The sequence below is a fragment of the Vitis riparia genome, chromosome 13 (assembly GCF_004353265.1).
Source record: "Vitis riparia cultivar Riparia Gloire de Montpellier isolate 1030 chromosome 13, EGFV_Vit.rip_1.0, whole genome shotgun sequence".
NCBI lineage: Eukaryota > Viridiplantae > Streptophyta > Magnoliopsida > Vitales > Vitaceae > Vitis > Vitis riparia.
The window spans coordinates 9,058,241-9,080,703 of NC_048443.1; the positions used below are offsets into that span (position 1 = coordinate 9,058,241).

Sequence of the window (22,463 nt, forward strand, 5' to 3'; positions counted from 1 at the left end):
TGGTTTGGATATGGGCAGATGAATGTTGATGCCAGGCTCATATATGTTTCTGATATATATCACCCTGGAAGGAAATAGATCAAGGGGATGAGTTTCAAAAGCTTGAGTAGGTTTAAGATGTTCCGAGAATTGGTGAGCATGATATATATCAACATGATATTGCAGAAGACAACAGAGCTTCTGAAATTAATATGTCAGGTTCAATAGTAGGAAATCTTATCAGCTGTCACTTACTGTAATCCTATGCTCTCAATATTCATTTGTTGAAGAAGAAAAAAAAATTGCTTTCACACTACTCAATTACAAGAGAATGTTCAATTATAGAAGAAAATGATATTCGCTAGTCTCTTTCAACTTAATCAACATGCAGAGAAAATCAGTGAATAATAACTTACATACATTGTCTGTCTACCCCTACTTGTTACTCATCAGCCAAGCTTATGGTAATATAAGCTTGGGTTCATCTCTCTATGCCGCTGATGAAAACTCCACATAGGCTTTGCCTTTCTGGTGATTTTGCATTTGGATTCCGACCCTCTCCAAGTGAAGAGGACCTATTCCTTCTTGCTATCTGGACTGCAAATGGAAGTTAACCGGTGCCAAGAGGATCAAAAGTTTGGGCTTACCACCAATGGACAGCTTTTTCTCTAGAGGCTAAGATATATGGAAGACAAAGGCTGGTAATGTGAGCAGCGAACCAGTGCATGGTGCCATGCTTGGAGATGGAAATTGTATACCAGTATATGGGAGAGCTTCAAGCACCCAACTAATACCATGTTGCCAACCCAGGGATTGGTGTTGGAGCCTACTGTGCAGTTGCTATTTTTGAGGACCTGAGGTTTCCAAATGGAACGGGAAGCTGTTGGAGGAAAAGACTACCTCTTTCAAATGGGAGGTTGGATCAAACTGCTGTTTCCAGAAGTGCTCTAATCAAGATATTGAAGTCCAGTGAACTAACTTCAGGCAGAGGCAAGCAAATTAAAGCAATTCTAATACTCTCAGTCCTCTTAGGCCCCTCTGCGTTCTTCTTCTTCGTTTCTTTGGCTGCAATTTCACTAGTTTTCTACCGCTTGAACCTCAAAAATCTCCAGCTTTATCACAGAAGCCTGAGTACAAGCGATGGTAGAAGCCTTTGGCACTGTCTATAAAAGGATATTACCATCAGGTTCTGGAAATTCTGTTGCTGAAAAGAAGTTGGAGAAGGTGGTGGGAGAAGGTGAGAAAGAATTCAAAGAAGTTAATGTGATAGGCCAAACTCACCATAAGAATCAAGGACACTTGCTGCGTTACTGCAGTGTGTGGGTGAACACCGACTTCTGGTGTATGAGTTTATGCACAATGGTTCTTGATCAAGCTTCCTTTTTGGAGGCGCCCCAGGACTTGTGTACCTACATGAAGAATGCCGTAAACAGATCATCCATTGCAACATAAAGCCCTCAGAACATAACTCTTGGATGATTCTTTTACAGCCAAAGTTGCAAACTTGGACTGGGAAAGCTTCTGATAAGAAACGAGACTTGAACACTCACAGGCATCAGAGAGACTATGGGGTATATTCAGACAACTCTGGCAGCCTAGATCTCTTATAATAACACGTTATGAAGCATCAGCTCAATGCCAGGGTTCAATCTGCAATGCAAGGGATTCATCAATGTTTCCTTGAAACTAAATAATAAGGAACAAAAATGGATCATTCTGCATTTTCAGTGGTGTTTGTTATAGCATTTATACAAGAACTCTATGAATGACTTCATTCCTATTTTGTCAGTGAATGTGGTGATGGTGTAATATTATAAATCATAGTGAACTGGTGGAATTTGATCATTTAGCCAACTTCATCCAAAACTGTTCCACAGTTGAGGGGATTGTTAACTTTGTCAAGGGCCAAGCAGCAATTTCTTAAGAAGCTGGGTAATAAAGGGTACCATAATTTGGGCAAGTTTCAATGGAAACTCCCCTGTTTTTGTGCATGATATCTTCAGCTTCAGCTTTTCCTTTGCTTTTGACTAGCCTGAAGCTGATCCAAATCTCTTCAATCGATTAAATGTATAAATGAATCCTATTCATTGTTTGGAGTAACAACAAATTTCTGGAAGACTGGGAAAGTTGACACTGGAGAGAAAACAAAATGACAGGACCATAAATTCTGGAAGAGGGCTTTGCTTTCTAACCATTACCATAATTTTAGAGCTCAACCTGGATGAGTAAATTATATTTCAGAATGTTCAGAAGATAATTCTAAAGAGATGAACCTTCTACTCACAGTTTCTTGTTCTTCTCGAATAGAGCAATGAACATCAATAGTTCAGCACCCAGGAATCTCCCCTTCCTCCAATTCCTTCACTGGGAAAACTCTGCCAAAATCAGAACAATCTATCCTCTTCCTTGCAGGAAAAGTCACCTTCCCAATCAAGAAAATCATCAGGATTAATTTGAGCAATATGTCAGAGTATGCATCAAGAAAGCCTTGCTCAAAATCAAAATACATCAAGAGCTTCCACTTTCTTCTATTTCCTCTTCCCTGAATGGAATGCCTTTTGGATTGAGGTGATCAATGGTAACAGTCTAACACACTCTTTAAGCTCTGAGGACAGGGATTGGCATCTTTAATGACTTTGAAATCATAGCTGTGTGAAGGGAGACAAACATGAATCACAGGATAATCAACAAGTCAAGAACTATCAATCAGCAAGGAAAAGGAAATACCTTTGGATATTTACAAATAAAAAATTTGAGAGAGTCCAGCTGCTCTGTACAGAAAGGCTTGAGCTTATTCCATGGCCCAGGCTTTAGATGGTTCTCGATATGGATGAGAGGGTTGAGTTTTCTTTCATTCTGCAATAAGATTAAAAGCATCAATGAAACACTAAAAGTTTATATATAGAAGCCCTTCTAAAGATAAGAATTGGTAAGAGAGCTCACCCATGGTCTAGTAAAACAACATCCATTAGATAAGAAACCACCATTCGATTGTCCAGCTAATGCATTTAGATCTAAGATAAGATATGGAAAAAATTGTAAAAAATAGCTAAAGACAGTTCAAAAACTCATTTGACTAATAATTTTCTAAAAACAGTAACATAAAACCCGGATGAAGAATCCACCCCTCTACCTGACACCACTTCAATACCAAATAAAATGTTGTGGTGACCATGATGTTGTTTGGGCTCAAGACCTAAGACAAGCCAAAAACAAGAAGAAAACATCATCAAAATTTGCACAGAAACAAGTGCATCAACTATCTAATAAAGAGATTTATGATTTATGTCTATCACTTACCTTTTAAAGAGGTCCACTTAGTACACAATAGACCAGCTTTTTTTTACATGGCCTCCCAATCAGTGCAGGCTGCTAAACCAAAAGAGAGTTCAAACAACTAAAAAATTTGACTAATTCAGTATCATAATATACTTCACATATCGTTACTTTTGAAACTGTAGTTTTCCAAGTGATCCTACATATAAAAATACATTGGCATAAAATTATTATTGTTATCCCACATGTTTTTCCATAGTCACGTAAGAAATCACAGACCCCACAAGCAGATTTGAAGAGTGCATCAATGGAAAGTTATTGAATCCATTATCGAGCTAATTATCTACCAATTTCTAAGGCTTGATTTTCCATTTGTTCTAGAAAAAATTTCTTATTACAGTGCCACAAAATTGGTTGATCCATTAAAAACAAAAATGTGGGTCTTGACAGAAAATGATTAGGAAGGCATGCATGTTACAAATACAAATGAAATATGATATAAGATTTTCATGGATTAAACAAAAATACATGGCAAAATTGAAGCAGGAAGATAAGGTCACAGACAGGACAATATTCAAAGAAATTATTTTTCAGACCTGAAAATTGAGGCATTCAGAACAGTACACATTTGTAAGTAGTCCATGGAAACCAGGGAACATATGCAGATGTTGTACTCTATTGCACAAGGCAAACACTCAATACTCAGAAGCATAACCAAGCCCAGAAAGCCATATATCCCTTTTTGTTTTGCTTTTTTACCTATTCTCATCTCTTGTGACCAGAAGTGCCAAGGATGATATAACCTCACCAAATAAGTTAGGAACCAGCCCATCCAGCAGGTTGAGTAGCCAGCTTGCCCTCAATATTCTTTGAATCAACAGCTGGGCATTATTGCCTCCAACGGAGGGTCTGGAAATATTAGAGCCGGCAGCAGGGGTGGCTGTAAAACTCTCTGTTCCAAAACCCCAAGTTTCAGGGCCAGAAGTTCCTTCTGTGGCTGGTTTGTTGTGATGGCCATTTCGGGTCCTAACAGACTTGCTATTGTTGTCTGGGCACCTGCCTCATAGAAAGCCTGCCAAAGATTAGAGTCTGGGCCAGGGGAAACGGATTTTCTTTGCTGGAGTTCCCAGTCTGTTGCTTCAATCTTTTCTCTGTGCTGTTATGAGAAGAAAACCTATGAGACACATGAATGGGTACAAAAAGGTAAACTTCGGGTTTTGGTTGTATTGAAAAGCACAGGAAACTTCACAAGAGGCAAATTATACCCCAGACTTATTGAAGAAAAATAAAGTACAATTGACTTACCCAAATGTCTACTTTCTCATTTATAGGTTTCCTCCTAAACAAATCCCGACAGGAAAAGGAAGAAGCTGGGAGTCCACATTTTTTCAACCAAAAGCACTATCTTATCAAAAAACATAGTTTTCCATTCAACCTCGGGAGCTGTATATGCAGGTGTACTGTACTTTCTATGCTCATCCTGATTACTTACAATGAACACTGAAATGAAAAGAAAAAAAAAAACACAAAAAATGATTAGTTTGATTTGATAAATTTAGCACACACAATTCCTTTTTTCTTGCATGAAAAAGGAAAGAGTAAAAAAAAAATGAATTTAATAATTTTTTAAAACTAGCAATTATAAAACAAGTTTGGTTCTCAAAAAATTTATGGGAAAGTAGGGAAAAAAAAGTGTAAACTTTTCCTCTTGTTTGATTGTTTATGGAAAAATTGAGGGAAAAACAAATATTTATGAGGAATCTATTTAACATTTTTGAAAAACCAAAAATGTTTTAGATGTTGTCAAATCGATAATTTAAATGTATTTAATTCCAATTAAATGAGTTTAATCAAACACATGAAATTGTGAATAAAATTATTCAAAAGCATTGAAATTTGGTATATTGAAGCAAGAAAAAAACAAAACAATTTGAATGACTTGCTAATAAAGCAGCTAACTAGAATATGCCCTAGAGTTGTTATGTGCCCTGTATATAAGAAATAAATAGAGAACACAATAAATAAATAAAAAAAAACTAGAAAATAAAATACAAACAAACGAAATATCCATGGTTCTTCGTTATTTTTTCTTAATTTTTCAATGGTTATAAATGGTTATTTTTGCAAACCACCAAATCAAAACAGAGCATAAAAATGTGTTCAATATTTGTTTCAGGCTTGAAGCTTTAAGAAAAAGAAAATCTTAAATCAAATAAACAGGACTAGCGAATGAATTGAAACTTGAAAGAAAAGTTCAAGCGCAAAAGAATTACCTGACTCTATATTGGCGGAGTGGCACTTTGATTAATATAGCACAAGGTTGATCACTATTTTTGGAACGTGAGCTATATAACGCCATTCTTCCCCTTTCTCAAATTGACACCGTTTTTCCAGTAAAGGACACTCGGAGATCCTCAGAAGAGAGAGGGAGTCTGGAAGTCTTTCTTTTGTCAAGTATTTGAGCTTACGACAGTTTTTGATATACAATTTTTTAAGAGAGGTGAGGTGTTGAAGACCCACTTTTGTCAAGGATTGCAGCATTGGGCAGTCATGGATATCCAAAATTTCAAGAGAGGTGAGGTGTTGAAGACCCGCTTCTGTCAATGATTGGAGCACTGGGCACTTTAGGATCCACAACGTTTCAAGAGAGGTGAGGTGTTCAAGACCCGCTTCTGTCAATGATTGGAGCACTGGGCAGCATGCGATCCACAACATTTTAAGAGAGGTGAGGTGTTGAAGAACCGCTTCTGTCAATGATTGGAGCCTCGAGCATCCAAAAATATCTAATCGTTTTAGAGAGGTGAGCTGTTGAAGACCCCCGCTGTCAAGAGACTTGAGATTGGGAAGCCCTACAATTTCAAGAGAAGTCAGAGAAGAGGGCAGCAAACACTCCTTGGGAAATAATTCAATGTCTTCACATCCACGTTTGATTGTGAAATGAGTAAGAGAGGTCAGCCTTTGCAAACCCCACTCCACCTGGGGCGTGAGTTGGTTGCACTTCTCAATTTCAAGTTTACGTAGGTTGGAAGGCAAACCCTCTCTCTGAAACAACAATTCTGGACAATCCCATAAATTCAACTCCTGTACAGATGACTGTGTGTGTGCCAACGACCTGAGCTTGGAGCACCCATGAATCGAACAAGACTCCAAGTTGAGAGCGTGCAATTCGATAGATTCAAGATCAGAGCAACCATCTAGAGACAGGAAACATAAAGATATGGGATCACCCTCTGAAACCAAAATGGAGAGCTTCTCAAGCCCCTTAAGACCATTGATTGTGAAATGAGTCAACTTGGGGAAGATGCTGAATGAGAAGGATAACGTGAGAGAATCATCGATAACACCACCTTTGATTTCTAGACGTTCAAGGACTAGGAGATGGCATCTGAACAACTCAGGTACGAGAATCTCTAATTTCGAGCACTCAGAGATGAATAGTGATTTCAGTGTAGTGGGTAAACCAACTTTGTGCAGGGATCTAGAAAAACTACAATCATAGATTTTCAGATCATGTATGTTGGTTTGCGAGATTTCCTCCTCTAGCAGAGACTCCACATAATCACATTTTCTAATTGAGAGCTGGTGTGGTGCCATTGGAAGTTGACTCCACTGAGACACATCTAAAATTTCAATTTCTGAAGTTTGAAGAGTTGTGAAGTCACAACCTGCCATTTGCAACTGCAGTTTACCAAAATCCCCCATCCTCAATTGACGAATTGCAGGAACTGTGAGTGAAGCCATAAGCAGCTGCGGACATCCATCAATTTGAAGTTCCACCAATGAAAGAAGCTGTTCTGGTAATTTCCCAGTGAGTTTGGGACACTCTATTATAAAAAGCTTCTGGAGACGAGGGAATTCTCCACAACATGACCATTTCTCCCAGTTCCACATATACTCAAATGATAGTGTTTCTAGGAATTGAAAGGAGGCATTCCCATAGAACTCATCACCCACACACTCTACTCCCTTCATCAATGAGATTTGCAGATATTTAAGCTGGGTTAGCTGTCCAAGTGGTGGCAATGTTGAGCAATTGCCACAACCCCGAAGCTCAAGGGACACGAGATTCAACACTGAAGGATCTCCAAGCCAATTTGGAAATCCTTCACCAGGATAGTTTCTGATGGAGAGTTGTTTTAAATTTGGATGAGGTTGTAACTTGTTGAGTATATCATGCGTTGTTGCACCACTTTGTGTAACACCATAGGTACGTAGGTAATCCCAATCAAAGATCAACTCATCAAGATAACTTTTATAATCCCAATCAAAGATCAACTCATCAAGATAACTTTTATCCTTCATATTAGCCCTTGATGCATCGTTAACACTCACCACATTCTCCATGTTTGAAATATGAAGTTTTCCTTGAATCTTTGAAAGCTCCCCCAATTCTCCAATTCTTAATCCATTGTTTTGGCCCACAATAAATCGAGTCAACCTTTGTAAATTTTTTAATCGACCAATTCCATGACTTGACATTTCTCTCAATGAATCACATCCATCAATATCAAGATAGCGCAAATTAATCAAGTTTCCCATCTTTGAAGGCAATTCATCAAGTTTTGAACAATTTCTCAGCATCATCGTTTGTAAATTGCATAAACAACATACTGATTTGGGTAATTTTTAATACTTGTGGAAGACAAATCCAAGTAACGCAAATGTTTCAAATTACCTATCGATTTAGGCAAATCAGTTATGTTATATGCAGATAATGATAACACGCGTAAACACCACATTTTTGGTAATATATCTTGCAAAACTCTTTTACTCAAAGCATACCAACGATGGTCTTTCTCTGGCTTCACTCCTAGGAATGTCCGAAGAGATTTAGCTTTAGCCATATCCTTAAAATTCTTAAATGCAACCCAATTATCATAATCACTTTTAAAGTACAAAAAGTGGTGAGCCTTCTCAGATACTTTTGGTGGTAACTTATCATCATCTTCCACCCGAGCACAAAAATCTCCAGACACTTGTTCAGCCAATTCATGTATTAGATCATGCATTACAAAGCATGATTCTTCTGTTCCAACAGATTTTTGAAAGAAAGACTTAGCAAGAAGCTCATCAAAATATGACTCACCGATCTCTTCCATTCTCCTTCCTTCGTTTTGTTGTGGATGTAAAAGACCTTCTGCCATCCATAATAAAATCAGCTTCTCTTTATTGAATTGGTGGTCCTGGGGAAAAATAGAACAATAAGCAAAACAATGCTTCAGAGGTAAAGAAAGATGATGGTAGCTTAATGTCAAAGATGGAAGAATTTTGGAGCCACTCTGCCGCCATATGTCACTGTTCAACACAACGTTCCATTCCCCTTTTTCGACCTTAGAATACAAGAGACGGCCGAGTGCTTTCACAGCCAAAGGCAATCCTTGGCACTTGTCCACAATCTGTCTGCCTATGGGTTCAAGCTCAAGGAATGCGTTGGGGTCTCTATCTCGAAATGCATGCTTTTTAAACAGGGACCAACTATCGTCAGAGCTTAATTTCCCAAGATCATGAGTAGGGGTCGCTTTCATGGCTTCTGCAACAGATTTATCACGACTGGTCACAACAATCTTGCTTCCCTCTGCTGCAGCGAGGAGTGGAGTTCGTAGACTTTCCCAACCATCACAATCACTATGCTCCATATAACATTCATCACGAGGATTCAAATTCCAGACGTCATCAAGAACAAGCAGAAATTTCTTGTTACTAAGTTGGTCTTTGAGTTGAAGCTGAAGCAAATTTAGGTTCTCAGCGGAAGTAGGTGGAGGTGGAGAACGAATTTCCTCAAGAATTGTTTTGGTGAGTTTGATAAGGAGAAACTCAGTGGAAACACAGACCCATGCTTGCAAGTCGAAGTGTTTCTTCACTTCCTCATCGTTATAGAGACGCCGAGCAAGCGTGGTCTTGCCGCTGCCGCCCATGCCCACTATGGACATCACCCCCATTTTGCCGCCTGTTGTATTGTCAGAAAGCAACCACTTCACCATCTCCTTCTGAATTTCATCCCTGCCGACAACAATGGAGTCATCCTCCAAAGAAGTGGACATTGGTGATCTTGGTCTTGGTGACCGTTTCTCGCCCCCACCTTCTGCCAGCCCCAGCACAACTATTTCTCCTGCGATTTTTTCCAGTTGATCAATCGTGCCCCTGACCCTGGACTCCATGCTTTGGATAGCAAATGGAGCCTTCACACAAGCAGAGAACTTGTTCCATTTCCACGCCTTAAGAGTTCCGCCGGTTTGGGAGTCAGCAGCTTCCATCTTGCAACGCAAAGCGTCGGTAGCGATCTCGTCCAACAGGTCTTCCGCACCATACACAGCATCCTTGACATGGACGAGCCACTCTTTGACATTTGGGTTCGAAAATTGCTTCACCTCCGCATCATCGAGCACATTGAGAACAACCACGAGTTTCCTCTTCAACTCGTTGAGGAGTTCATCGCTAAGGTTCCGTCGCCGAATGAAGTTTATGAGCTCTGGAGAAGCCAACCTTTCGAATAGAACTCGAAGCGAAGCTGAAAGGAGGACGTCCGCCATATCTGCGTCGACTGTTGCTTTGCAATAGGAATTCAGAGGATTGGTGTCTGTTACCGCGATACCACCAAACTGCAGAAGACTGGGTTTGGATTACCACACTGCAGAATGGTTGGAGGAATCATTATTGGTGGTGGACCCAGCCGCCCAGATATTTGTCAAACACCATATAATTGAGTGGTGAGAAAAAGAAAAGGAAAAGCAAGTGGGAGGTGGATGCGCTTTCCCCAAGACAAAAGCAAGTGGAAGGTGGATGGCGCTTCAACAAACATTCGGTATTTTTCTTTTTCATCTACGCATTTCTTTCTTCTTTCTTCTTGTAGTATTATTATTAGTAGACATATACACACAAATATTTGTTTTAACTTTATCATTCCTAATGTTATAAAATTTATTATTAATAATATTTTTGCTAATATTATTTTTTAATAATTATATTAGTATCATAATTTTATAATTAGTATCCTTACTTTTATTGCTTATAATAATAATAATATTATATTATTATTAAAATTTATTAGTATTTTCACGTAAACAATGATATATGCGTAAGACATTAAAATTTTTAATATTATGGTTATTATTATTTAATGATAATATTATTATTTGATTCATTATTATATATATGTATTATAAACTAATATTATGATTCATTATTTGGGAGTTTTTTTTTTATCAAATTATGAAAATTGTTGTTTTCTACATCATGGTGGTTAAAACTTTGGATGGTTACATAAATTTTTTTAAAATTGAGATATGTGTAAAAAAAAAAAAAAGAGAGAGAAAGAAATAAGACTCATTAATAATTTTATTTTCACCTTCTTTTAAATTCATTACTTTTCAAATATTGAGATCATCAAAGCAAGAGAACAGCTAGTAGCTTGAAAAATTTTAAATCATTATAAAAAATTCCGAGAATAATTCAAGTTTTCATGTTTTTACTTTGAATTCAAAATCCCTTTCTTATGTATGGCATTGTGCAAGTTTCATTTTTAGGAAGAGTTTGGGATTTTTTTTAAAAATTCGAGATGGATTCAAGGTGGGTTTGGGTATTGCCTTATCCCGTTCCATCCTAACTATATATAAAATTATTTTTTAAAATTAAATTAAATTAATTTTTATTTTCTTATTTTAATACATAATAATAATAATAATAATAATAAATTTTTTCAATAAAATATATTATAAAAAACATAATAATTTTATTATTTATAAAATATATTTATTTTAATGTAATTAAAAAATTAAAATAATTTTAAAAAATTAAAATTTTTTCATAAAAAGTTAAACGGGGCGGCTTCGGGATGGGATGGGACCGACCCATCCCAAAGCCGCCCCATTGCCATCCCTAACTCACCTAGTGGTGATTAAGGCCATTTTTTATCATTGTTTTTTTAAATGGTCTTTTATCCTTAAAAAAAAAAAAAGACAAATACATTTAATAATTAGAAAATAAAAGATAATTTTTAAAAAAAAATAAAAAATAAGGCATTTTTATATCATATCCTTTTAGTTATTTTTACTTATTTTAAAAAAATTATTTTAAGAAGTAATTATATAAATATAAAAAATAAAATAATCTAGATAAAAATTATTTTTAAAATATAGAAAATTAGTTAAGAATACTTTATCTTTTTAAGCTCTTGTTTTATAAAATATCATAAAATAATTTTCAAAAACTATATTTTTTTTAACTATTTTGACAACCACAATCGAAATAATACAAAACAAAAATAAATAAATAAAAATAAAAAGGTCCAAAGAAAGACAAACGTGTTGCAGTAATGCACTTAAAGTTCAATGAACCAAAAAGCCAGATATGCATTGTTGACTTTTCAACGAGAGTTCAGACATGCACATTTTTTTAATTAAAGCACTATTAATATAAAAAATATTTTTAAATAAAAATTAGACTTTTAAAAAAATTAAAATATATTTTTAAAATGTTAAAAAAAATTATTTACAATATTTCCTTAAAAAAAACATCTTCCAAAAACATTTTTTAAAAAAAATACTTCTATTGATAACAATTCAGACATACTTATTATTTAATAGTTAAATATTCTTTTCAATATGAATTCAACTATCGGTTTGTATTACCATGATACCACCAAACTATAAAAGACTGATTTTGGATTACCAAAATACAGAAGACCTGAAGGAATCATTGATGGTGGACGACCCAGATGTCCACATTATTTGTTAGACACCATAATTGAGTGATGAGAAAACGAAAGAAAAGCAAAGAAAAAGCAAAAAATGTGATGCCAAACATGGTCTTATAAGATGTGGAGCGAAAGCAACAAAGCAAGCTAATTGGATTTTTCATTGCTACTTCATACCTCAAAGGACAAATTTTGAATTACCAAAACACAGAAGACTTGAAGGAATCATTGATGGTGGTGGACCCAGATGTCCACATTATTTGCCAAACACCATAATTGAGTGATGAGAAAACAAAAGAAAAACAAAGAAAAAGCAAAAAAGGTGATGCCAAACATAGTTTTGTAAGGCGGGTGGAGCAAAAACAACAAAACAAACTAGTAGGATTTTTCGTTGCTATTCCATATCTCAAAGGACTAATTTTGAATTACCAAAATATAGAAGACATGAAGGAATCATTGATGGTGGTGGACCAAGATGTTCACATTATTTGCCAAACACCATAATTGAGTGATGAGAAAACGAAAGAAAAGCAAAGGAAAAAAAAAAAGTGATGCCAAACATGTTTTTTAAAATGGTCTTTTATCATTTTAAAAAAATGAAAAATATATTTAATAATTAGAAAATAAAAGATAATTTTTGTTTTTAAAAATAAAAAATAAGGTATATTTAGATCATATCCTTTTAGTTATTTTTACTTATTTTAAAAAAGTAATTATATAGATATAAAAAATAAAATAATCTAGATAAAAATTATTTTTAAAATATAGAAAATTATCTAAGAATGCTTCATCTTCTCATAGTCTTGTTTTATAAAATATCATAAAATAATTTTTAAAAACATTTTTTTTTAACTATTTTGACAACCACAATTGGAATAATACAAAACAAAAATAAATAAATAAAATAAAAGGTCCAAAGAAAGATAGATGTGTTGCATTAGTGCACTTAAAGTTCAATGAACCTAAAAGTAATGATGAAAATATTGTAATCATGGATATATCGATACTTCGATTTTATGGATATATCGAATATATTGGAGATATATTTTGAAAAAAAATATCGACAAACCTAAAATTGATCAAAATTCATGGAAATATAAGAAAAACCTCGTAAAAATATAATTAAAAGTATAATAGACATTTTAAAGTTATTTTGTTGAAGAATTTGATATATGTGTAATATAATTTATCATATTTGATAATAATATCATATGCATCAATAAAAAATATGAATTTTATAAATATACATTTATTATTAAATTACATCAAATATTATTTTATAATAATATTGTGATATTTGATTATAATATGTCTAATTTTAAAATATATTTAATATTAAAATTGTGATCCATTTAATTCAATTATATTAAATGATATAAAATAAATGATCATATATGTACCGTTGTGATATTTAATAATAATTTTTATAACTTGAAAACATACTTTATGCATATTAATCTATTTTGGATATATTTAATGATAAAAAAATAATGATAATTTGTATAATTATTTTTATTTTAAAATTTTGATAATTTTATTCAAAAATTTATATTTATTTTATATGTAATTATTATATAAAAGTCATAATAACCAAAATTAATTTATTTATAATATATATATATATATATATATATATATATATATATATATATATAATATGTACATTTAATCAACAACGGCCAAGGGCAAGTTTGAGATTGAGTGTAGGGGCTCAAATCCCCTTGGTTCCGTAAGCACCATTATATCGGAAAAATATGAAATATTTTATGTATTAAAGTTATTTTGTAAGTGTAATTGACATAAGTATAATTAAGATAACATTTATCAAATTTTTATAAAAAAATTAGCTTAAATTTATTTAATACATTTATATTCATTTATTTAAAATTTTTTAAAATACTTTTATTAAAATATGTTTTATTACATTTTAAATGAAAAATTAAATTAATTTATATAAAATATTTTATTTGAGATTTAATTTTTAAAATTTTATTAAAAATATGTGGTAACAACTTTTTCTATTAACATTAATTTATTTAAACAATTAAAATTATTAACAATTTATCTTATCAAATTAATTTTAATTTATAAAATATTAGAACTTCCTTAATTTTTTTATATTGTAGCAATTTTTTTGGGTCAAATTGTATTTTTAACATTTTAAAATAAAAACATTTAAAATTAAATAAAATGGAAAGGATAAATATAAAAAAAATTAAGAGTGAAGTGATAATAATTTTTAAAAAGAGGATTAATGAAATAAATATGAAAAGTAGTTAAAAATAAAATGATAATATAAATTTAAAATGGATAATTAAAAAAAAACAGGGAAAAATGACATCACCCAAAAAATTGGTGACTTTTCAAAGAAATCGTGAAAAAATCGGTGATTTTTGGAGGAAAATGTCCTCCGCGTGCTCTCCACATCAGATTTTTCGACTAGAATTTTGATTTTTTTACCAAAAAAATCCCCCAATCGATAATCGGTGGCCGATTTCATTTCGACCACCTCCGATATCCAAAATATTGCTGATATTTCGACGATATTTTTTGATTCTTTCATCACTGTTCCATTCCTCTTGATTTTCCCTTGCTTTTTAAAAATTCTAGTTCTTGCAATCCCACACCGACGGTGCATGACACTAAAAAGGTTTATATAATATTGAAGTGGTGGAGGGCTAGCATTCGTGCAGGGTACGCGGGGCTGGTATTGGACCTAGGCTGCATGTTGGGTCTGAGCACGCGCTAGGCTGGGAAGAGTGCGTATTGGGTCTGGGCCTCCTATAAGTGTTTTGGGGAAAAAAGAAATGGGGATGATGACGTGGCAGCGATATATCGTGGCTCCGATATTTCCCCTATGTATCGTGTCAAAGTAATGACATTTTCATCCTGCCTAAAAGCTAGATATGCATTGTTGACTTTTTAACCAAGAGTTCAGACATGCACATTTTTTTAATTAAAACACTATTAATATAAAAAATATTTTTAAATAAAAAATAAACTTTTAAAAAAGTTAAAATATACTTTTAAAAAATTTTAAAAAATATTTACAATATTTCCTTAAAAAAGCATCTTCCAAAAACATTTCTTTAAAAGACACTTTTATTGATAACAATTTAAACATACTTGTGATTTAATAGTTAAATATTCTTTTCAATAGGAATTTAGCTATTAATTTGTATCCCCGCGATACCACCAAATTGCAAATGATTGATTTTGAATTACCAAAATGCAAAAGACCTAAAGGAATCATTGATGATGGTGGACCCAGATATCCACATTATTTGCCAGACAACATAATTGATTGATGAGAAAATGAAAGAAAAGCAAAGAAAAACGTAGAAGACCTCTAAATCACCCTACTAATACTAATACTAATAATAATAATAATAATAATACCACCAAAATTTAAGAATATGCTTGTATAGACCCCCATTTGGGGCTCAGTTACCTGCAGTTCATTTTGCCAGGTGCTAGGGTTGGAGTCAGCCATGTGTCGACTCCTAAGAAGTCTTTAGAGAATCAGATAGTGGAATTGATGAGCAAATGAGAGTTCGACACCTGTCCAAGGAAGATTCGGAAAAGCTGAAGGCCGTTAGTGGAGGGTGGTGCTTCTGTTACTGGCAGAGGGAAAAAGAGGGGGACAGCGTTTCTGTTACGGGGGATTTCGGAGAGCTTGGGAGTAAGCCTGCTGAGAGAGGATTTTCAGGGAGGCTCTATAGGGGCTATTGAAGAGAAGATATTTTTCTGGGAGGATTCTGTTAGCTGGGGGGCTGTTTTTGCTTGAGGAGGAGGTTTTTTTTCTAAGGGTCGAGGCTGGTTACAAAGGGAGAAGATATTCATTTGGGAGGAAGGAGGATACCCAGGGAAGCGAGACGCAGCTAGGGAGCTGGAGAGAGCTTGAGCTGAGCAGAGGAAGTTAGCTTGAAGCCAATCAAACTTCTGCTTGAGGGGAGCACGGCTAAGTAAGATTGTTTGGGGTTCATAGGTTATTAATGACCATCATACTTCTCTATTCTCTGGTTCATGTGATTATTTTGCATTGTTTGTGAGGTTGTTGTGTTTGGTTATTGTGGCTTCATTCTCTATTTCTCTGGTTTCATCCAAGGATAACCTGACTCTGCTTTGTTTGGTTGTTTCATATTTGAAAACTTTCTTGTATCTTGGACTTTTTCTCTTAAGATGTTTTCCTAGTTTAATCCATCAACCTTCAAACCCACAGATAAAGAAAAATGAAATGGGTTTCTTCATATTAGTTGGGTGTTTGATCTTTATTTATCTTTTTTTTTTAAAAGCTTCATTCCATTGTATTCTCTGTTTCTTTCTCCCCATTATGTGCATGGGTGTTTCCCTCCGAGTCTCTGTTTTGGCTCCCACATTTGAGGTTCCTTCTACGAGTGAAGATCCCAGAAATGGAGCCTGGCCTCTTGTATTGGTAAAACAGCTGGAGTCACCCATTGGTTTAAAGGAAGCAGGAGTTGTTAACCGGATTGTGTTCATGGATGCTCTGTTTTGGACCCCAATGAGAATGAAACTGGTTTTGGTTCTATCCTTATGGATCTAAAGGTGATCAGAAGGGTCCAGGGAGGGGAAAGAAGGAGATGAGTGTTTGCGGGAGAAAGCCTATGAGAAATATGGCAATGTTGCTAATGATGGGATAGATCCTTCATCTACTTTTCTTCCCCTGTTGTTTCTGGAACAGGATTTGTTCTGGAAAGATGAGGAGCTTCTGTCTCTTTTCTCCAAGAAGAGCAGTAAGCGAGTCTCGGTGCCGGCAATGGTGGGATGGATGGTGCTCTTGCTGTAGCTCGGCTTCAGGCCGTGGAGTGGATGATGAAGGTCAATGCCCATTACGGATTCTCAGTTGTAACCGCGTTTCTCGCCATTAACTACTTGGATAGGCTCCTTTCAAGCCTCCATTTTCAAAGAGATAAGCCATGGATGATCCAGTTAGCAGCTGTGACTTGTCTCTCCTTGGCTGCCAAGGTGGAAGAGACCCAAGTGCCTCTCCTCCTAAACCTGCAAGTGGAGGACAACGAGTATGTGTTTGAAGCGAAAACAATTCAGAGAATGGAGCTTCTGGTGCTCTCAACGCTTCAATGGACAATGAACCCGGTCACCCCACTCTCCTTCGTTGATCTCATCATAAGAAGGCTTGGATTGAAGCCCCAAATATCAACAACCGACTGCTTAAAGTAAGGTCTGGAAGACAAGATGACGAAGGTTGACCAGGCATCTGCTGTTGAATCTCGGCGTGCTCAGATGACTGGAACGAGTACTTCGCCTGCTGCAACTACTAGTAATTCAAGGATCTCCATGTTTGGAGCAAAGTCTGGGTTTGTTATCCCGAAAAATAAATTATCAGGCTCTATGGTTCCCATCTTCAGGGGTGGTAAAAAATTGGGAAGTAGTGATGGGGCAAATGAAGAAAGTACCAAAACGGTTCAGAGAAAAACCAAATGGGGCCCTGATCTGACACAGGATGCTGCTGTCAGAAGAAGAACAGCTTTAGCTTATCAGGTGCCACTAAGTGATATTACTGCCTGTGTGGTGGTACAAATTTTGAGCAGACTCGGGTGGATCAAATTACACTACAGCTAAAATCAGGAGTACTGGAGATCGGCGACAATCAAGATTCATCATTGGCAGCCCAGGTTCCTGATCAGGAGTTTCCCAGCCATCAGAATAACAGTGAGTCAGAACTGTTGGAACTTGAAAGACGGGAAGCTATTGGTGAGATACTGAAGTTAAATCCAAGTTACAAAGCCCCACCGGATTATAAACCATTGTTGAAAGAGGCCAGAGTTCCTATCCCTGTGAAAGAATATCCTGGGTACAATTTCATTGGCTTAATATTTGGGCCTGGGAGTGATACTCTAAAGCGTCTAGAAAAGGAAACTGGAGCTAAGGTACAAGTACATGGTACCAAAGCGGATACAGGACAGAAGGTTGAAATTACTCCATCTGATGGAATCCAGGCTGCTCATGAAGAATTATATCTTCATATATCAGCCGAGACATTTGAGAAAGTTGATGCTGCAGTCACGCTGATTGAATTGCTAGCCACTCCAGTTTCAGGAAATCCAGCTGCTGTTTCCACCACACCAACTTCAGTTTCTGGAGATAATGTGAATGTTCATAATCAAAGCCATAAGTGGTTTGATGGGATTGATTGGAAGAGGATGGCAGATTCTGAGGGAGCACCCAATCAAACCTCATTGGCAAAAGCCTCGCATGCCCACCATTAAGTCACGTTCCTTTTATTTATTTATTTTTATTTCTTCATCTTTTATTTTAAAATAGATTCCTAAACTCTAGTTTGCAAATAATTTTTCAAATTCCTTTTTTCAAATAATTTCATCTCTTTAATTTTCATCTTTAGTTTTTTTGTTTAGGTTCCAAAAATCCGTTTTTCAATAAAATTTTGCTGTCATCCTTCTTTCTGGCAAGCAATTCTCATATCTCCTCTGTTTTTAAAATGTTTTAAAATAAGCAAGAATTTAATTCCGAAATTCCGAATAATGGATTTAGGGGGATTAGTTCATGTAAGATAAATCGAACTTTGGTGGAAGCCCAACATATGTGATTTTACGATTGATTGATTGATTGATTGATTTACTCTATTTCACTCTATGACGTACATGCGATTGTTTGATCGCTAACATATTTTTTCCCCTGAAGTAAATCAGTTCATCACTCAAGTACGTTCTCTGCTTCTCATATTCATTCGGATATTTTGTTGTGATTTTCAATTCAAGTATTCATTGTTTTCCTTTATTAGATGTCATGATTACTTCATTTTATTAGTAGAGACCCGACTTTAGGAACTTAGAGGGGTGTTACGGTCTTTACCGTACCTTCCTGATAAGTAACTTGACCCCCGAACCCGATCCGATTTTTCGCAGACTATCTTTTCCAAAATAAGGAGTCACACTTAGGGTTTTCTTTCTTATTTTATTTACCCTTTAAAACTAAAACACAAATAAGTGGCGACTCTAAATCATTTTTCTAATAAATAAAATCAAATTTTGTGAAAACGCATAAACCGAAATGCGGGATCCACAGCTTGGTTACCAAAAAATATTGAGAAAAGAAAAAAAATATTAAAAAATAATTTTTTTATGTTTAGTTTTACTATAGAAAATATAAAAGAAAATCAAATTTATTTAAAATTTATATATTTTTAAATTATTTAATCTTGTTATAATATAGAGAAAGGAGTAAAATGAGTTTTAAGGAAATATATAAAAATAATTTATTAAATTTAAACTTTTTTTATTTTTTTATTCTACATTTTTTTTATTTTCTTTTTTTCGCATTTTTTCTCAAATTTTATGAAAACCAAACATAAAGGTTTAGAATCTTATGCACAAGACATTTCAATTTTTTTTACAATATTTTTTTATTAGTTAAGAATTAAAATTTAATGTACCCTCACAAAATTTCCTTAATTTACTTGCAATCCACCTATAGTCTCTTCATAGAATCAATCTACATTAGAGTGCGTCAGAATAATAATTACGCTCCACTTACTTAACATCCACTTGGAGGTTAAAAAATAATTAAAGTAAGAAAAGCTAATATATTTAAAATTTAACAATCACTATAAAGAGTTAAATTATTTAATCTTTATATAAAAGAGTTAAATATAAAAAATTAAAGTAATATATCAAAATATTTTATATACTTTAAATTTATTTTTTATTTATTTTTTCATTTTTTCTTTCTTTCTACTTTCCTTTTTATTTTTTCCCCTTAAATTTTCCTTCAAATTTTTTGGAACCAAACATAGTCTAAAAGAAAATATATAAAAATGTTGTCTTAATTTTCCCTAATTTTTTTTGTTATTATTTGTTCACCAACCCTTATTAAAAAAATAAAGTTATTAAACATAAAATCAATCACTTAACTCAACAGTGTTTCCATTTCTACTATTGGAATAAAAAATGGAAGTTGAAAATTACCGCAACACCTTGAGAAAATGAATTAAAGTAGTACAAAGGAAAAAAAAAAAACATAAAAGAGAAAAATATGGGGAAATAAAGTAAAAAATATTGTACCCCATAAATTTTCCTTTCACATCTCTTAAAATTTATTAATATCAATTTTTTTCTAAATAAACAATGAAGAATTTGAAATTGCTTAAAATTTAAACATTTTTTCATTACATTTTATTTTTCCCCCGATTTTCCATATGGACCACATAAAAGAATTTGAATCCCCCCCTAGCATTTCTTTTTTCTTTCTTCAATACTTCCTAACCTTAATCTTCTTTCATAAAAGTATAAAAGAATTAGAAAATATTCAAAATTTAAGGCTATGTTTGGTTCTGAAAAATTTGAGGGAAAATACAAGAGAAAAAAAATACAAAGGAAAGAAAAAAATGAAGTAAAATAAAAAATATATTAAAAGTTGATAAATTATTTTTATTTGTTACTTCAAACTTATTTTATTTATTTTAACTCATCCATATAAAGATTAAATAATTTAAACATATATAAAATTTTGATTAATTTTAATTATATTTAATTTTCTTTTATATTTTACACAGAACAATCAAACATGAAAAAATCATTTTTCTTTATATTTTTTTTTCTTTAGTATTTTTCGGAAACCAAACACAATCTAAATGATTTTTATTATACTTTGTCCACCTTCATATACCACATAAATGCAAAGACCCTTTTTGAGTTAAATACATTAAAAGAAAAAAGAAATTAAAATTTGATAGAAAATAAAAGTAACCTCATTAAATTCAAGGAAACAAAACACTAAACTTTTCGTTTTATTTTATTTCCATTTATAAATACAGCATCACAAAAATAGATAGAAATATAAATGAAAGCCCCTTGGGTCCTTTATTTTATATTTGATCAACTTCAACCAATTCTATTTCTATGACACAACGGATTTTCGTTTTCGTTTTCGTTTTTCATTACATTTTATTTTTCCCCCGATTTTCCATATGGACCACATAAAAGAATTTGAATCCCCCCCTAGCATTTCTTTTTTCTTTCTTCAATACTTCCTAACCTTAATCTTCTTTCATAAAAGTATAAAAGAATTAGAAAATATTCAAAATTTAAGGCTATGTTTGGTTCTGAAAAATTTGAGGGAAAATACAAGAGAAAAAAAATACAAAGGAAAGAAAAAAATGAAGTAAAATAAAAAATATATTAAAAGTTGATAAATTATTTTTATTTGTTACTTCAAACTTATTTTATTTATTTTAACTCATCCATATAAAGATTAAATAATTTAAACATATATAAAATTTTGATTAATTTTAATTATATTTAATTTTCTTTTATATTTTACACAGAACAATCAAACATGAAAAAATCATTTTTCTTTATATTTTTTTTTCTTTAGTATTTTTCGGAAACCAAACACAATCTAAATGATTTTTATTATACTTTGTCCACCTTCATATACCACATAAATGCAAAGACCCTTTTTGAGTTAAATACATTAAAAGAAAAAAGAAATTAAAATTTGATAGAAAATAAAAGTAACCTCATTAAATTCAAGGAAACAAAACACTAAACTTTTCGTTTTATTTTATTTCCATTTATAAATACAGCATCACAAAAATAGATAGAAATATAAATGAAAGCCCCTTGGGTCCTTTATTTTATATTTGATCAACTTCAACCAATTCTATTTCTATGACACAACGGATACGATAAATTTGAACAAGTATATAATATATAAAGATATTAATCAATACGAATTATTCTTTCTTTTAGATAGCTATTTGTCCTAAACAGTAAGCATAATTCCTTCTAGACAATAAAATATGTTGACACGATTCAAATGAATATATAATATATAAAGATATAAAGATACGATTAATCAATATGAATTATGCTTTCTTTTGAATAGCTACCCGTACTAAAAAAATAAGTAAAGGTAATTCCTCCTAGACAATAAAATATCTTGACACAAGGAAGAACATATTTACTAGTTATATCATTTGCAATCGCCTCAATCTCAAGACGTTCTTCGAACTAAGCATAGACTTTATTGAGATACATAAACCAAAGGGGCTCTCCATTAGAGAACCATATATGAGAATTTCATTTCGTACAACTCAAACAAAAACACCCAAAATACTAGTTGAAACAAATATATGATAGAAAAACATATTTCAATGGATCCAATCAGTATTTTTCCAATCTCGGATAAACAAACAAATTTTTCTTGATTTTGTTTTTTCTTCACTAATCTTTGTAAATAAATTATATTTTAATTCAACCAAACACTAAACTTTATTTTAATTTTCATACAAGATTAATAACTTATCATAATTAAAATTTGTCTCTACAACTGAGTAGAGCTTTGATGTAATAATACTATACAAATTTCAAGTAAAACTAAATTAATCAAATAGAAACTGTAGCTACGTTTGGATACATGTTCTATTTTTTATTTTTAAAATTAAAATTTTGATATAAAATAAAAATTAAAAAAAAATTAAAATATTTTCAAATACATATGATATTCACTTTTTTTT

The 22,463-nt window shown here is 33.1% G+C and overlaps 2 protein-coding genes and 1 pseudogene across 13 annotated transcripts; 2 read left to right on the top strand and 1 right to left on the bottom strand.

The window, feature by feature from the left end:
- Positions 1–272: 272 nt before the first annotated feature.
- LOC117928113 (putative disease resistance RPP13-like protein 1) lies at positions 273–9,924 on the bottom strand. Of its 12 annotated transcripts, none has more exons than XM_034847967.1 (11): positions 8,342–9,924; positions 4,561–4,755; positions 3,852–4,411; positions 3,280–3,348; positions 3,113–3,175; positions 2,923–2,993; positions 2,707–2,835; positions 2,264–2,627; positions 1,530–1,629; positions 1,261–1,388; positions 273–1,142 (listed from the first exon to the last, which is right to left on the bottom strand). In XM_034847967.1, exons 1-2 carry the CDS (start codon positions 9,783–9,785, stop codon positions 4,595–4,597), a joined length of 1,605 nt encoding a protein of 534 aa, XP_034703858.1. In that variant the 5' UTR covers positions 9,786–9,924; the 3' UTR covers positions 273–1,142; positions 1,261–1,388; positions 1,530–1,629; positions 2,264–2,627; positions 2,707–2,835; positions 2,923–2,993; positions 3,113–3,175; positions 3,280–3,348; positions 3,852–4,411; positions 4,561–4,594. The 12 variants fall into 12 exon arrangements, with proteins under 12 accessions (XP_034703858.1, XP_034703859.1, XP_034703857.1 ...); XM_034847968.1 differs by having other exon boundaries at positions 3,852–4,429; XM_034847966.1 differs by lacking the exons at positions 4,561–4,755; positions 8,342–9,924 and adding exons at positions 5,529–6,333; positions 6,364–7,834.
- Positions 9,925–16,286: 6,362 nt separating this feature from the next.
- Positions 16,287–17,152, top strand: LOC117928282 (annotated as a pseudogene).
- On the top strand, positions 17,084–18,195 carry LOC117928283 (splicing factor-like protein 1). Its single transcript, XM_034848189.1, has 2 exons — positions 17,084–17,467; positions 17,518–18,195. Exons 1-2 carry the CDS (start codon positions 17,162–17,164, stop codon positions 18,193–18,195), a joined length of 984 nt encoding a protein of 327 aa, XP_034704080.1. The 5' UTR covers positions 17,084–17,161.
- Positions 18,196–22,463: the final 4,268 nt, after the last annotated feature.

Coding starts and splice junctions, on each gene's coding strand:
- LOC117928113 (XM_034847961.1), bottom strand. CDS start 7,794: ATGGGAAACTTGATTAATTTGCGCTATCTTGATATTGATGGATGTGAT.
- LOC117928283 (XM_034848189.1), top strand. CDS start 17,162: ATGACGAAGGTTGACCAGGCATCTGCTGTTGAATCTCGGCGTGCTCAG. Junction 17,468..17,517: donor GAACAGCTTTAGCTTATCAG/GTGCCACTAAGT, acceptor AATTTTGAGCAG/ACTCGGGTGGATCAAATTAC.